We start from the raw sequence: 16,000 nt of genomic DNA, 5'->3' as shown, positions 1-16,000 counted from the left end.
GTTTCTTGTTGCTCCTTCCTATTCTTTTATATCCATCCAGATCCATATTTTCCTTTATGTCTGCCGATGAGGGATATTGGTTTTTAATTAAGAAACACCACATAGACAACATATCTTTTTAGTAATCCAACTTTAATGACAATGTCAAGTGTCTATAGTTCCACTTTGATTAAAATTGTTGTACAGAATATGATATTGTTATGAATCTGATATTAACAATAATGCCTAGTGTTAACAAATTACAATAAGACACTTTGCCTCCGGTAAAAACTTACCTAAGACTCAGAGTTTACATCAAATCAAATCATTTAACCTTATCAGTTAAAAATTAAACTGAAAATACACATCAATTAGCATGTGTATATACAAAACTTGATTTGATATGAAGTTTAGGACCCGTTATGGCAATAAAATTATTCACTTTTTTAAGGAATAATTTTTCATTTTATTTGAAAATTAGTGTTTGGCCATGAAAATTTCAAATTCAACTTGAAGTTGGATTTCGAATTTGAAAAATAGCTTATTACTTGTTTTCCAACTCTATCTTCATAATTCCAAATAAAATGTTCTCTTCTCTCCTTTGCAAAAAGTATAACCAAACACAACTTCATCATCAACTCCAACTTCAAATATTCCAAATAAAATAAAATATATTTGGCCTACTTTCATTTATTTGGTGGGCTTATATCCTATATCATTCTCTTAAACTTTCAACAAGTTGTGTTAACGTAGAAAATCTTTTCACTTGTTCTTGTTAGCCTCTTGTGTTTTTTCCACCTTTGTTGCCTTTTGGATTTGTTAATTTGACATCAAAGGGCACCAAGAATAGCTCTAAAGGTGGGTGATCTTGAGCTTTTAACCGCATGCACTTGCTCCGTATATAGATAATACTTTAAGTTTAACAAGTTTTGCTTCATGGGCGGCGCTTTTGACCTTGAAGGTTTGCCCATGAAACAAGCGGGGATCAAAAGTTTAACACCACCAATTTCCATGATTATTGGTATAATTTCTGAAAGGGAAAATGGCGATTAATTGATTCAACATAGAAACATATGAAAATGGTTCTATACATTCTTATCCTTGTCTTCTTTAATCGGTCGCTGTAATACAATTATTTTAAATAATTCACTTAGATTCTTTTGCGAAATTGACAGCTTAGAGGAGTCATTATTTTGAATCATACAATTGGTACCTGTACATGCAATTAAGATATGATATTATATGCATCAATTGAATTTTTGATGTTAATAATTACTAAGTATCTTTATCACAAATAGCTATTACTTTTTTCCCAGATGCACAATATGAAATTGACACCGATCTACTAGACACCATACGAAGATATGTGATGATTAAAGTTATGTACAATTTCTACAAAATGCTAATTTAATTCGACAAAAGCTTCTTGATATGTATGCAACTGTAAAAATAAAAAGTTTCTTAAAGACAAGGCAGAAACATTTAGCAGTAAAGTATTTGCAACAATTATCAACGTTGCACATATTCAAATATAATGTGTGTTGTTGAAATATCAAAATATCAGACTGAATATGTTTCAACTATAGAGAAGAGCGGGTAAAGATGCTATGCTCGATATGTATGCTTAGTGGTATTGTTACACCTCGGCAATTTCATGTCATTGCGTTGTGAATAGACTAACGTCAGTTAAGCTGGGCACGAGATCTTCACGACTACAAGAGAGTGATTGGCAGCCTTAACGTATATACGATAAGATTTTTAAGTCATAGGGCTTGGTGAAACTAGGTTTGTCAAAGGAAGCGGAGTATAAGTTATGTTTGGAGAAGATTTTATGGGTGTCGAACTAACGAATATTTAGAAAGGTTTTGAGGACGAGTTATAATGTCCGTTAGATCATTAAGGGTGTGTTACACAAGTACCAAGAAGGTTCCATAAGGATTCGAGATCAAACGAAGCGACGAGAACGAATTCGGAAAAACTGGGGATTATACGGCCATATATATGGACCGTATATTTTATACGGCCCGTATACCTGACCGTAGAACCCTTCCAGTGAAGGGTGGTTTTTTGGAGGAAACATACGGTCCAATGTACGGACCGTATAAATTGTACGGTCCGTATAGTGGACCGTATATTTCGGGTCGGGTCCGAGTGTAACTTTTATAAAGGCATGGTTTCCTCTTATTTTTCTCACTTCTCACTTCTCCAACGTTCCAAAAACCTCTAGAACCCTCTTCATATCACATTAATACATATCCAAGAAGGGAATTCAAAGATCAAACATCAAAGGTTGGAAGAAAAAGGGTGTGAATGCTACCTAAGGGTTGATAAACACACAGCAATCTACTTTGGTATTGAAGTGGAGTTCTTTTCAAGTCTTACAACATTCTCTTTCGTCGGAGTATTGTTCCCGAAACACACACGCAAGACGCGGTCTTACAAGTAATATAGTCCGTTAAGTCCGGATATCGATCCCACAGAGACTTAGATTCTACTTTGTTAAGCTAATTCAAATTCGGATGAAACTATTCAAGAAAGTGAAAATCAAGATGTTTATTGTACTATCCTAAAACCGAAAAGTAAACAATTTGTGATGGGTGTTTTTGTGGATCGGGAATATCTTGACAAAGATTGTAAGGATTATCAGATGAGAGAAAGATCTAGGGTCATGGCTTTCGACAATCCAGGATCTTCAGACAATTTCACCTATTTTATTTCCTGGGTTACTAGTTGACGGGTTAATTATACTTTGTGATATTCTCTCGAACTACTCACAAGCCTGTAGATGTTACTATAACGCCTATATCTCTATGGTCATCAGAGGTAACAAGAACGCATTTATTTCTCCGTATTCAACTAAGTAGGGCTAAAGGGTATATCTCTATCCTCAGTAGCGAAACGATTAAATCGAACAAACTCTATTTATTCTTATTACGTACGTGAATTCCCTTTCTCAAGTTCAATTCGCGCACTACGTAGTGTCTAACTATTGGCCGTATAATCAAACAATTAAGATCAAGAATAAATAAGCAACCCAAAACATGGAAAATCAATAGATAATATTTGTCATCAAATCAACTTTCAAGTCTTTCGCCACAACCCTAGAATTAAGAAGTTTAGCTACTCATGATTCGATCATAGACAAAAGAAGTCATGAATAACCTAGGGTTGAAAAAAGATGAAAAATAAAAGAAACCTAGAGAGAGAAAAGAGAATGGCGGCTTACAAATCCTTGAATAAATCCCAAAGACACGTTCTCAGCAAAATAAAACGTCTATATATAGTCTAGGATAAAAATAGAAAATAAGGAAACCAAATCCTAGTCAAATCGGGAAAACCACGCAGAGTTCCGCTTTCCTTCCGCATTGCGGAAGGATCGCGCAAGGTTCTGGGGCTTCAAGCTTTCCTTCCGCGATGCGGAAGGATCGCGTGGCTCTGATGCCTGGTCTTGTGTCCGCTTTCTTCATGCGATGCGGAAGAAAAGCAGGGCCTTCAGTTCAGTTTCTTTCCTTTTAGTTCATCGGTCTTCGACTCGTCATCTCGTCTACTCGTCGTATGCTCCAGAATTACTCACTTTAAGCACAGTTTTCCATCATTTGTCATCTCTGTACCTATACACATGAAATATGACGACATAAGTTCAAATACGACGAATTCATCATAGATTAAGCGACAAAAGTCATAAGAGTAAGATGTAAAATGACACGAAACATGATATTTGTGCCAAATATCACCACCCCCCACTTAGACCTTGCTCGCCCTCGAGCAAACACAAACCAACACCAAACTACACTCTAGCCCAACTCATTCAAACAGGTCTGCAACGGGATTCGGCTAGTATGGCTATTTCAAAAGAAAATTTCCAAAACCACAACAATAAGCCAATTTGCGAAAGCCATGCCAAAGATTTAAAACCTCATTTTCATCACCAAGGACCACCTTCCTAAAAACACTTCAAATTTAAAACCCATTGACCTAACGACACCACGTTAAAGCATGTAAGCAACCTTATGATCAAGGAATCAACGCTTCACCACTCTGTCGCTAATTATGTGCCCTCACCAAAATAAAGTAGTCCATATCCCTCAAGAATCACATATGTTTGAATCAATGGACATAAAGCCAATAAGTACGCTCACTCTCACAAAGAAGATCACATGTAAAATACGACATACCATAGGCTTGCTCGTAGTGTAACCACTCTACTAATACAAGTAAGATGAACCTAGAATCAAGTAGGACTTCGAGGGTTGTAATGTAGGCTGAGGGACGGGTAGGAATTATTTGGATAATAGTGACTAACCTCCCTAAGCACTTTAATACATATACTTTTACCATTCTCGCACAATTTCTTCATTAGCCCTTATTCAACACCAACCAACCTTTAAATTTCTCCCAATTCACCCATTTTCTTTGTTTAAGCACCACTCTTTAAAAGTCACACAAGTTAGACGGGAAACTTTTTCGCTACATTCTTTTTTTCTGTCTTTTTTCAGATTTCTTTCTTTTCTCTTCTTTTTTTTTTTTCAATTCCCAACTAACAAGTGAATTAGTTCTTTTTATTCGGTGCTCCCATTGTCTTCCTAGATTACAATTAACAACCATTTCCCCTTTTTATTTCGCATCCCAACTCCCATTATATGTAAATGATTAAAGTGCTCATAGGGTATTTGGATCAAAAATCAGTTTTATAGAACGAAGGGGTAAAGGCTAATTAACTGCTATTAAAAAAAAAAGGCTAAAGGCTCAAAAGGGTTAACTAGGGTGCTATTTGCAAGTTGGTGGGATAACTTTTTAGGATTTTTAGTGACTAATCAAAGAAACGCCTCTATCATTTTCTAGGCTCAACCGAACTTCATTTCGCTTTGTGAACACACAGGGCAAGTTCTAGACGTCAATACCAAACATGGATTCAAATGCAAAACCTTACACACACATGGCACACAATCAACGCAAGAGGGATCCGGTTGTCCCTCGAATCAAACAACAATGGAAAACAACAATGCCAAGTGGGTCATACGAGTCACAAAAACCATTTTCAAGTGCTTTCAAGAAAAGTGATACAATTTCACGGCATGTTTTCACAAAAAATTTCAAGATCACTCATATGCCAATACTTCACCTAACCCGTGCACCTAGCATTTGAATACACCTATCCTAAGGACTAATTTTCCCTCAAGTAGGTTGTCATCCACCCGTCATCAGGAAAAGCCCTTTCTATGACTATAAAAGAAAAATCTACCTATGCCCGGTTCAAAGGCCCCCCCTCGAGAAAGAACCGAGGCCATAATAAAACCAAAGGGGGTGGATGATGAATGCCTACTAAGAGAAGTTATCAAAGAAAAATAAGGAAAATAAAATATTTTTGAATTTTTTCAAGTTTTCTATTTTTTTTTCTCGACACTAAGCCGCAAAACTACTAAAAAAAAAAATCCTAAGGCATACTAATCATCATCCGCAACCTCAAAACATGTTGTTACAAACCAGGGACGTATTTTCCCACCCCACACTTAAAATCATGCAATGCCCTCAATGCATTTATATTTGAAAACAAACCAAGCATAAGTAAGGTAAGAAATACTCCCTGGGGCCCTCTAGGGCCTAGTCGTCCTCGTCGCAGTAGTCCTCCTCATCGCCCTCGCCATCATCTGGCTCGGCGTCCTCTTCTTCTTCATTTTCGTCGCCTTGCATAAGCGACTCTCCCTCCTCCCCTTCTTCAAATGCAGCCATGACTCGATCAACCGAGTTCTCGTCCTCATCCGCAGGCAACTGAGATACCTCACCCACAAGTGCCCGAGAATGTGGGGTGTGGGGGTTCTGAATAAAGACCCTGGTAAGGTCAACATTAAAATGCTCACTCGCAATCATCATCCCCGAGTATAGTTGGGCTAGCACTGTGGATTGGGCGGATCTCTCCTCTGCCGGAGTCAAATGATGTCCGGATGCACTCGCTGGGGCCATGACATTTGAGATGTCGAGTGAGTCCGTGGGTGCCTCAAGCACTCTATCAGTAGCATATGCCAACTCATCGTCGAGCCTCATTAAGTAGGACGTGAGAGTGTTGCCATAACTCAGCCTCTTTGACTTGCCCGCCCGCACTCGTCGAATCTCCTGCATCATCCAATACCCAATGTTCACCGGCTGCCCGGTCATCAAGAAGTACACTATGCACACTCTCTCCTTTTGGACCTCGGAGAAGTGGTCGAGTGGCATGATTCTGGCGTTTAAAAGGCGCAACCAAACTCGGGCTTCCCTACAGAAGTTGCTCATGCTCCGATGCTTCCGAAGAGGCCCTCAGTATCGTGCCCATTGAGCTTTGGAATTAGCTCCACAAAAAGTTTCCCGGATAGCTTTATAATTGGGCCTTCTGATGAATTCTAACAATGGGTCAATGGGCACACCCGGGACTCCAAGTGCTCCGCACAAAGTCGAAGCCGTCAACGGCACCCAATTTTTTCGAACAAAAACAGAATCGGGGGTCCCGCGGCTTGGCATGCTGGCGTACAGCTCTATGACCAAATCAATGTTCACGGGCCCCGGCTGGTCAAACACAGACGTCCAGCCCATGGCGATGATGCGGTTGTAGATATCCCGAAAATTTTTCTTCAAAGGGGCTCGACTGATTACCCGCTCATGATTGTATCCCTTTGAGGTGTCAAACCCCGCATACCATGCTTCCCCGTCCCCAGAGAGATGGGGTTGGGGCGTCCTTCTAGACACCGGGGCAATGACGACCGCGGGATGCTTGCCCTTCCGGATGTTTGCCCTTTGGTTGCTTTGGACGGATTTTTGTGCTCGTCCTCTTTTTGTGCCTCGGGAGGAGAGGCGATGCCTTTGCCCTTGGACTTAGCGTGAACCATCGTGCCTGCAAAACAACGCATTACCAAACGAAAAGCATAGGTCAGTAACAAAAGGGAGTCGTGGCACAACCCCACACTTAAAAATATTACATGTACTTGAGTTTAGAATGCGTGGCCCCTGTCGATTCTTTCAGGCCTCGGCCTTGAGCCAACAGTTTTTTTTTTTTTAATTGGGGGCTCACCCCACACTTACATCAAACTACATTATGAAAACCAAAATCAAAGAAGTTAACTACTCCTACATGACAAGGAAAACAAAAACTAAGTAAGCTATTTCATGTTGTAGGGCTTGGGATGAAAAAATCACAACTCTCCAATTCTCCATCACAACTTCGAAATTTATGGTGAGGGGTGATGCACAAGGGTTCCTATGCTTGGTTAATATGTCATTGCTACTCAAGATTTCACAATTACCACATAAACTTCGTTTAGGACTTTTATCGAACACCTTGTGGGCATAAAATCATCCCTTCACTTTTGACAACAATGGTGGGTTTGGAAACCCTCCCTTGTGCAAAGGGAATCACATTCTAGCCATATGCACTCCTACCACACAACCAATACCAATCCCCGCCCAAAATTCGCCCAAACCCATACCCCTACTTTACAATCATCAACATCAACAACAAGGGGAAAAAAAAGGGGGAAAGAAAAAATAGAGAGTGAAATCACTTACCTTGTGAAGTTAAATAGAGGATGGATTAGAACAACTTGGCTTTGTGTTTGTTAGAGAGGGAATGGGGAGGGGGGATTTTCGGGTGAGAGGGAAGGTTTTAGGGAGAGAAAAACATTTTTTTTTTTTTTTTGGAAGTGAAGGGGGGGTTCACGGGATAGCTTAAAAAAAGATTTACAAACCGGGTCGACCCGCGCGATCCGTCCGCATCGCGGAAGGATCGCGAGTCGTTGCAGAATGTTGCGCGATCGGTCCGCATCGCGGGACCGATGCGCGAATCACTGAAGACTTCTGATTTTTCCTGCGCGATCGGTCCGCGTCGAGGGACCGATGCGCAAATCACTGGCACTTCGTTTCCTCCTTCTTTCCGCCCAATTCCTGCAACATGAACAAACGTGACCTATATCATATGACAAATTGGGTTGCCTCCCAACAAGCGCCTTAGTTAAGGTCGCGGCACGACACTTTTTGTATTTTTATCATTATTTTTTTTTTTACACGGGTTGCCTCCTGAGAAGCGCTTGATTTAACGTCGCGGCACGACGTAGGCTTTCCTCAAGCCTCTTCTAGATCGATGGAGGACCTTGCACGGTCAGTGGCCTCCCCGTAGTAATGCTTCACTCGTTGCCCGTTCACCAAGAATGTCTCATCCGAGTTGGGTTTCTTCACTCAATCGGCCTCCATGTGCACACACGACTACCTCAAATGGCCCGACACACTTACTCTTCAACTTTCCACCAAAAATCTTCAACCTAAAGTTATACAGCAAGACTAACTGCCGAGGCTCAAAGTCACGAGATTGGATGCGACTGTCATGAATTCTCTTGGTTCGCTCCTTATACATTTTCGCGTTTTCATAAGCATGATAGCGAAATTCTTCCAACTCGTGTAGCTGCAACAGTCTCTTTTCTCCAGCTTGAACCATGTCGAGATTCAGCTTCTTGATCACCCAATATGCTCGATGCTCAAGCTCAACTGGTAGATGACATGCCTTACCAAAGACGAGCTTATAGGGGGATGTGCCAATCGGAGTTTTGTACGCTGTTCTGTATGCCCACAGAGCATCATCAAGCTTCGATGACCAATCTTTCCTACTTACGCTCAGCCTTCTCCAAAATCCTCTTGATTTCTCTCGTTCGATACCTCCACTTGACCACTCGTCTGAGGATGATAAGCAGTCGCTATCTTGTGTTTCACCCTATACTTGAGCAGCAATTTATCAAAGAGCCTATTGCAAAAGTGCGTACCTTGATCACTGATGATGGCCCGAGGGGTCCCAAACCTTGTAAAAATATTCTTTTTCAGAAATCGTGCCACCACACTAGCATCATTGGTTGGAAGTGCAATAGCTTCCACCCACTTCGAGACGTAGTCCACAGCAACTAGTATGTACTTATTCCCTTTGGACGGTATGAAGGGACCCATGAAGTCAATACCCCATACGTCGAATGTACCGATTTCTAAGATGCCCTTCAAAGGCATTTCATGACGCTTTGAGATATTTCCGGTTCTCTGGCAGCCTATCACATGCTCGCACAAATTCGTGAGCATCCTTGAACAAAGTTGGCCAAAAGAAACCTGGATCGAAGTATCTTTGCGGTCGTTCGTCACCAAAGATGATGTCCCCCCATAGGGTGATGAGTGACACTTCGAGAATAGCAGGACCTCTTCCTCTCGGAACACATCTTCCGATCACCGATCCGTGCCAAACCGGTAGAGATAGAGCTCATCCCACACATAGAAATGACTGTCATGCAAAATCCGCTTCTTTTTCTCATGATTAGCACCAGGGGATAAATCTCACTTACTATAAAGTTCACCATTTCTGCATACCATGGCACCTCAGCTGATTGAAGAGCAAAGAGTTGTTCGTCGAAAAAGTCTCCTTAATCGCCACTGCTTCATCCACATGTTCCCGATCTTCTAATCTCGATAAGTGATCTGCTACCCGATTTTCTGTGCCCTTTCGATCAAGAATCTCGATGTCAAACTCTTGCAGCAGAAAACACCCAACGAATAAGCCTCGGCTTTGCATCTTTCTTTGCAAATAGATAACGAACGCAAGCAGTGTGATCGGTGTATACAATCACCTTCGTGCCCACAAGATATGATCAGAATTTGTCAAAGGCGTAGACAACCGCCAATAACTCCTTCTCTGTGACAGTATAGTTCATCTAGACTGCAACAAGTGGCATAGTAAATAGGATGAAAAATCTTGTCCCGTTTCTGACCAAGGACAGCTCCCACAGCAAAATCACTTGCATCACACATCAAAATAAACGGCAGAGACCAATCGGGTGCGATGATAATAGGGGCTAACACTAACCTTCGTTTCAGCTCATCAAAAGCCGTCAGACAGGCTTCATTAAACACGAACTTCATATTTTTCTCTAAAAGCTTGCACATTGGATTAGCAACTTTAGAGAAGTCTTTGATGAACCGTCGATAGAATCCTGTATACCCAAGAAAACTGCGTACTCCCCGAACTGAAACGGGTGGTGGCAATTTTTCAATTGCTTCGATCTTCGCCTTGTCAACCTCTATTCCCTTGCTCGATATCTTGTGCCCAAGGACGATCCCCTCTAGAACCATGAAATGACATTTTTCCCAATTAAGGACCAAGTTCGTTTCTTCACAATGAGCTAGCACGGCATCAAGATGATTCAAGCAGTCATCAAAAGAATCTCCAAAAATAGAGAAGTCATCCATAAATACCTCCACATAATTTTCCACCATATCGGTGAAAATAGCCATCATGCATCGCCGAAAGTACCTCGGAGCATTGCACAAACCGAAGGCATCCTCCGAATGCAAACGTGCCATATGGACATGTGAACGTGGTCTTCTCTTGATCCTCGTGTGCAATCATGATCTGGTTGTAGCCCGAATAACCATCCAAAAAGCAATAATAGTCGTGCCCACCAATCTGTCGAGCATCCGATCCATGAAGGGCAAAGGAAAGTGATCTTTTCTCGGTGGCGTTGTTCAACTTTCCATAGTCGATACATATCCTCCAACCCGTAATGTATGCCGAGGCACCAATTCATTCTTCTCGTTTTCCACCACAAGCATTCCCCCTTTCTTCGGGACACATTGTACAGACTCACCCAATTGTCGTCGAGATAGGATAAATAATGCAGCTGTCAAGCCACTTGATTACCTCTTTCTTCACCACCTCCTTCATGACCGGGTTCAGTCGCCTCTGACCCTCAATACTCGGTTTGTTGTTTTCCTCCAATAATATTTTGTGCATGCAAAACGAGTTACTTATACCTCGAATATCAGCTATCGACCACCCAAGGGCTCGGACTCGATCTCTTAGCACTCGTAACACACGTTCAACCTGCACGTCAGTTAAATAAGACGAGAGGATTACAGGCAATGTGTCTCCACTACCCAAGAAAGCATAGCGAAGGTGTGGCGGTAATGGTTTCAATTCAAGAACGGGAGCCTCTTCAATAGATGGTTTCGGCTTCTTCCATGACTCTGGTCTATCTAGCTCCTCAACCGGTGTACGTGCTCGTAGATAAGCACATGAAGTGTCAAGAATGCTGAGACACTCCTCCACTTCTGCATCAATTTTCAGATCTTCCCCATACACCAACGCTGTCTCCAACGGATCTCGCGAAGCTAGAAAGTGATCTAACTCGGCATTAGTGAGCTCGGGTTCCACCACGAAAATCATCTTCAACTCCTCATAACGGGCCGGAAGCTTGGTAGCTTTAAACACATCAAAAGTCGCCTCTTGTCCATTAACCGTCATGGATATTTTCCCATCTTTCACTCGGATTACAAAAGATCAACAGTAGCCAAAAACCCTCTCCCCATGATGAGAGAAACACTCTTATCTGCCTCATAATCAAGTATCACAAAATCAACTGGTAGAATAAACGGGCCTACCTTCACAAGAACATCCTCAATAATGCCATCGATAAGCAAGAGATCGATCACCAACCGGCAATGTAATAGCGGTTGGCCTAGGCTCTCCCAAACCTAACGTTCGGAACATAGAAGTGGGCATCAGATTAATACTAGCACCTAAATCACATAATGCTAGCCCAACTTCAATGTTGCCAATTGTAATCGAAATTGTGAAGCTGCCCGGATCTTTCAACTTTGGAGGAATTTTACTCCTCACTCTAGAACTGCACAGTGCAACAGTCTCAAACTCTATCCAACGTCATTTTTTCGCAACCACATCTTTAATATATTTAGCATATTTTGGGACTTTTTGCAAAAGCTCCACCAAAGGTATGTTAATGTGTACCTGCTTTAAGAGTTCAAGGAATTTCTTGCAAGCCGAATCGCTTCTCTCTTCGAAGTCGCCGTGGAAAGGAGGGGGTGGACGCACCACTTCCTCTACATGTTGCTCTGCGACTGGTTGCTTTGGTTCAGCCCGCTTAGCAGTGATCGCCCGCCTCTCGCTATGTTCTTCTTCTTCGCGCACTTCTTCTAGCTCTCTACCATTCCTCAAGGTGACTGCCTTGCATTCTTTCGGGTTCTTTTCAGTATCACTAGGAAGCGCACCCGGAGGTCTGACATTCTGCATAAGAGCCATCTGCCCCATCTGACGCTCAAGCTCGTGAATAGATTTCTGCATCTCACTCTGAATTTTTTGATTTTGCTGCTGCGTCACTTGATTCTGAGCAATGAGCTGCTTCATCATCTCCTCTAAATTGCTAGCTGGCTGAGCTTGAGGTTGTTGATAATTGTTCGGTTTGTGGAAATCCTGCTTCCCAAATGGAGTGTTGTAATTATTTCCATAATAATTTTCTCGATTTCCGCTACCACGATTTTACTGTCCCACAAAATAAACGGACTCTGAATTCAATGGACAATTGTTATAATCATGAGATTCACCGTAACCTACACATGTTGCCTGCTGAATATGTTGAACTGGTTGAATCTGCTGAGCTTGAGGAAACACCCTCAACATCACGTTAGTAAGAGTACCTATATCAGCCCGAATAGCTGCAACATCGTCAACTTTAAGAACCCCAAAGCCTTTTGTGGTAACCCCGCTAGTCTCGTGATATTCATGATGACCCTCAGACATCATCTCAAGAAAATCTTCCATCTCTTCATATGTTTTGTTTAAGATCTGCCCTTGAGTTGAAGCATTCAACAGGGCCCTTGATTCATGGTTAAGTCCTTCTACGAAATAGTTGCCAATGATCTCCTTTGGCCGTACGTGATGGGGGCAATCTCGCATAGCCCTTATACCTCTCCCAAGCGTGTGGCGAGATTCGGAATCTCTCCGAGTGAAGTTAGCAATTCTTCCTCGCAGCCTCCTTTGTTTTCTTGGGTGAGAAGAACCTGTCGATAAACTTATTGGATAATATCTCCCAAGAAGTGATAGACCCTGCAGGTAGATTCGTCAACCATTCACTCGCTTCGCCAATCAGTGAAAACGGAAATAAGGACAGTTTCACATAATCATCGGGGACATCTCTATATTGGAAATTCTCGCTCAATTCCACAAACTGCATCAAGTGCTTATGTGGGTCTTCACTAGACTTACCCATATACTGGCACGTATGTTGCACCAGCCGCACTGTTCCTTCTTTTAGCTCAAAATTTCCAGTAATTTCAGGCCTAACAATAGCCTTAGCAATAGTTGCCAGACTAGGCCTAGCATAACTGGATAGAAGAATTCGTTGTTCTTGTGCTCTTGCACCCTGTTCATCGCCGTCTCTGGCTCTATCCCTTTCTGCCTGTTCAAGAGCGAGTCTTGCTGCTTCGTTAGCCATTTTTCTTTGTCGGTGAAAAGTTCTTTCGATTTCGTGATCAAGATCAACTAACGGTTTTCCTGAACTTCGAGTGCTTGGCATAAACCAGAGAAGCCTGAAGTGACACAAGCAGAACAACGAAAAAGTAAAGACTTGAATAGAAAAGAAAAAAACAAACTCAAATTAGAAAAACAATAAATTTTTCTAAGTCCCCGGCAACGGCGCCAAAAACTTGTTGCTCCCAAACGCACACGCAAGTATACGCGGTCGTACAAGTAATATAGACTGTTAAGTCCAGATATCGATCCCACAGAGACTTAGATTCTACTGTTAAGCTAATTCAAATTCGGATGAAACTATTCAAGAAAGTGAAAATCAAGATGTTTATTGAACTAAACTAAAACTTGAAAAGTAAACAATTTGTGATGGGTGTTTTTGTGACTGGGAATATCTTGACAAAGATTGTAAGAATTATCGATGAGAGAAAGATCTAGGGTCATGGCTTTCGACAATCCAGTTTTGATCTTCGACAATTTCACCTATTTTATTTCCCGGGTTACTAGTTGACGGTTAATTATACTTTGTGATATTCTCTCGAACTACTCACAAGCCCGTAAATGTTACTATAACGCCTATATCTCTATGTCCATCGAGGTAACAAGAACGCATTTATTTCTCCGTATTCAACTAAGTAGGGCTAAAGGGTATATCTCTATCCTCGCAGCGAAACGATTAAATCGAACAAACTCTATTTATTCTTATTACGTACGTGAATTCCCTTTCTCAAGTTCAATTCGCGCACCACGTATAGTGTCTAACTATTGGCCGTATAATCAAACAGTTAAGATCAAGAATAAATAAGCAACCCAAAACATGGAAAATCAATAGATAATAATTGTCATCAAATCAACTTTCAAGTCTTTCGCCACAACCCTAGAATTAAGAAGTTTAGCTACTCATGATTCGATCATAGACAAAAGAAGTCATGAATAACCTAGGGTTGAAAAAAGATGAAAAATAAAAGAAACCTAGAGAGAGAAAAAGAGAATGGCGGCTTACAAATCTTTGAATAAATCCCAAAGACACGTTCTCAAAGAAAATAAAACGTCTATATATAGTCTAGGGTAAAAATAGAAAATAAGGAAACCAAATCCTAGTCAAATCGGGAAAACCACGCAGAGTTCCGCTTTCCTTCCGCATCGCGGAAGGATCGCGCAAGGTTCTGGGGCTTCAAGCTTTCCTTCCGCGATGCGGAAGGATCGCGTGGCTCTGATGCCTGGTCTTGCGTCCGCTTTTTTCACGTGATGCGGAAGAAAAGCAGGGCCTTCAGTTCAGTTTCTTTCCTTTTAGTTCATCGGTCTTCGACTCGTCATCTCGTCTACTCGTCGTATGCTCCAGAATTATTCACTTTAAGCACAGTTTTCCATCATTTGTCATCTCTGTACCTATACACATGAAACATGACGACATAAGTTCAAATACGACGAATTCATCATAGATTAAACGACAAAAGTCATAGGAGTAAGATGTAAAATGACACGAAACATGATATTTGTGCCAAATATCAAGTATTCTCATCCAAGATCATCTCTACACGAGCAAGGTGAGTTTTACAATTATTTCATATTAGTAAGGGTATGAGTAGTTGAAGAACTTGTATTAGAAACAAGTATAGAATGTGAGCTTAAGTGTGTAAATAAGGGTATGTTGGTTTGCAAGGTAGTTGAGTTAGGATTCATGGTGTGATATAAGTATAATCTTATTAGGAAAGGCGCTAATGATGTCGGGAAAGTGTTATGTGAATGATGGACATGAAGTTGTATTATAGTTATGGTCATGGAGGATCTCGGAAATGAATTTGGAAGTTGAATAATGTTTAACTTGAGGAAAATTTATGTATTATGATATTATGGGCGTTGCCATGATGTTTGGGAGCTGTTTTATTATTAGAGCGAAAGTTGTTGAAACAAACGAAATGCTGCCCAATTTTCGTTAGCCTTATTCACTTTAGTATTAAGCTTAAGTATACCTTCAACAATTTAACCCTCGTGCGAACCCCTTTGTATGTAGAATTGTAAGCCGGAAGGAAAGCTCTTAGTCGACGTCGTTAAGGAGATACAAAGGTATGTAAGGCTCGTCCCTTTCTTTCAAAGGCATGATTCCTATGTTTTGATTCCATACATGACATCCATAATATTTTTACTCCTAGAAATGCCGAAGTTCATAGTTTCGAAAATCTTACGATGACTCCAATCCTAGAGATTTTCAAGCCTAAGGTTCCGATGATTTCATGACGTGACCGAGCGTGCTATATAGTATATGGCCTCGCCTATGTCCGAGTGTGCCGTATAACATATGGCCTCGCTTACGTTATGGACCATTCAAGGTGAGGCCTAACGGTGATGATAATGCCATAATGCACTCGGAGGTTCACGACCTTACGTCACTCCGATAGAGCGCACTTTTATTTGGGCTCTCATGCATGCTACGTATACTATATATGTATATATGATATGTATATGTATATAGGGGACATGGGGAAAGGTGAGGCGCTATAGACGCATAGCCACTTGATCAGCTGGCATCTTATGATATCATCCCGGACGCGGGATGCCCGAACGCGGGCTTTATGGGTAATGGATCGGGCCGTTCGTTCTGCGGCAATATATATTGATACATGATGATATATGGATCGGGCTGCACATTCCGTAGCAATACATGATATGATGATATTTTAGGAGTATGCATGCATGATTCCG

General features: G+C 41.4%; 1 protein-coding gene across 1 annotated transcript; it reads right to left on the bottom strand.

Annotated features, from left to right (window-relative positions):
- Window positions 1–9,633: 9,633 nt before the first annotated feature.
- On the bottom strand, window positions 9,634–10,248 carry LOC132061353 (uncharacterized mitochondrial protein AtMg00860-like). The gene has a single exon (XM_059454188.1). The coding sequence runs from the start codon at window positions 10,246–10,248 to the stop codon at window positions 9,634–9,636; it is 615 nt and encodes a 204-aa protein (XP_059310171.1).
- Between the last annotated feature and the right edge of the window lie 5,752 nt (window positions 10,249–16,000).

This window comes from Lycium ferocissimum, chromosome 6, assembly GCF_029784015.1.
Source record: "Lycium ferocissimum isolate CSIRO_LF1 chromosome 6, AGI_CSIRO_Lferr_CH_V1, whole genome shotgun sequence".
Lineage (NCBI taxonomy): Eukaryota > Viridiplantae > Streptophyta > Magnoliopsida > Solanales > Solanaceae > Lycium > Lycium ferocissimum.
The sequence above is the reverse complement of the archived record's forward strand: the minus strand, read 5'-3'. Positions and strand labels throughout refer to the sequence as shown.

What these genes read in the sequence shown, in the direction of transcription:
- LOC132061353 (XM_059454188.1), bottom strand. Translation starts at nt 10,248, where the DNA reads ATGGTGGAAAATTATGTGGAGGTATTTATGGATGACTTCTCTATTTTT.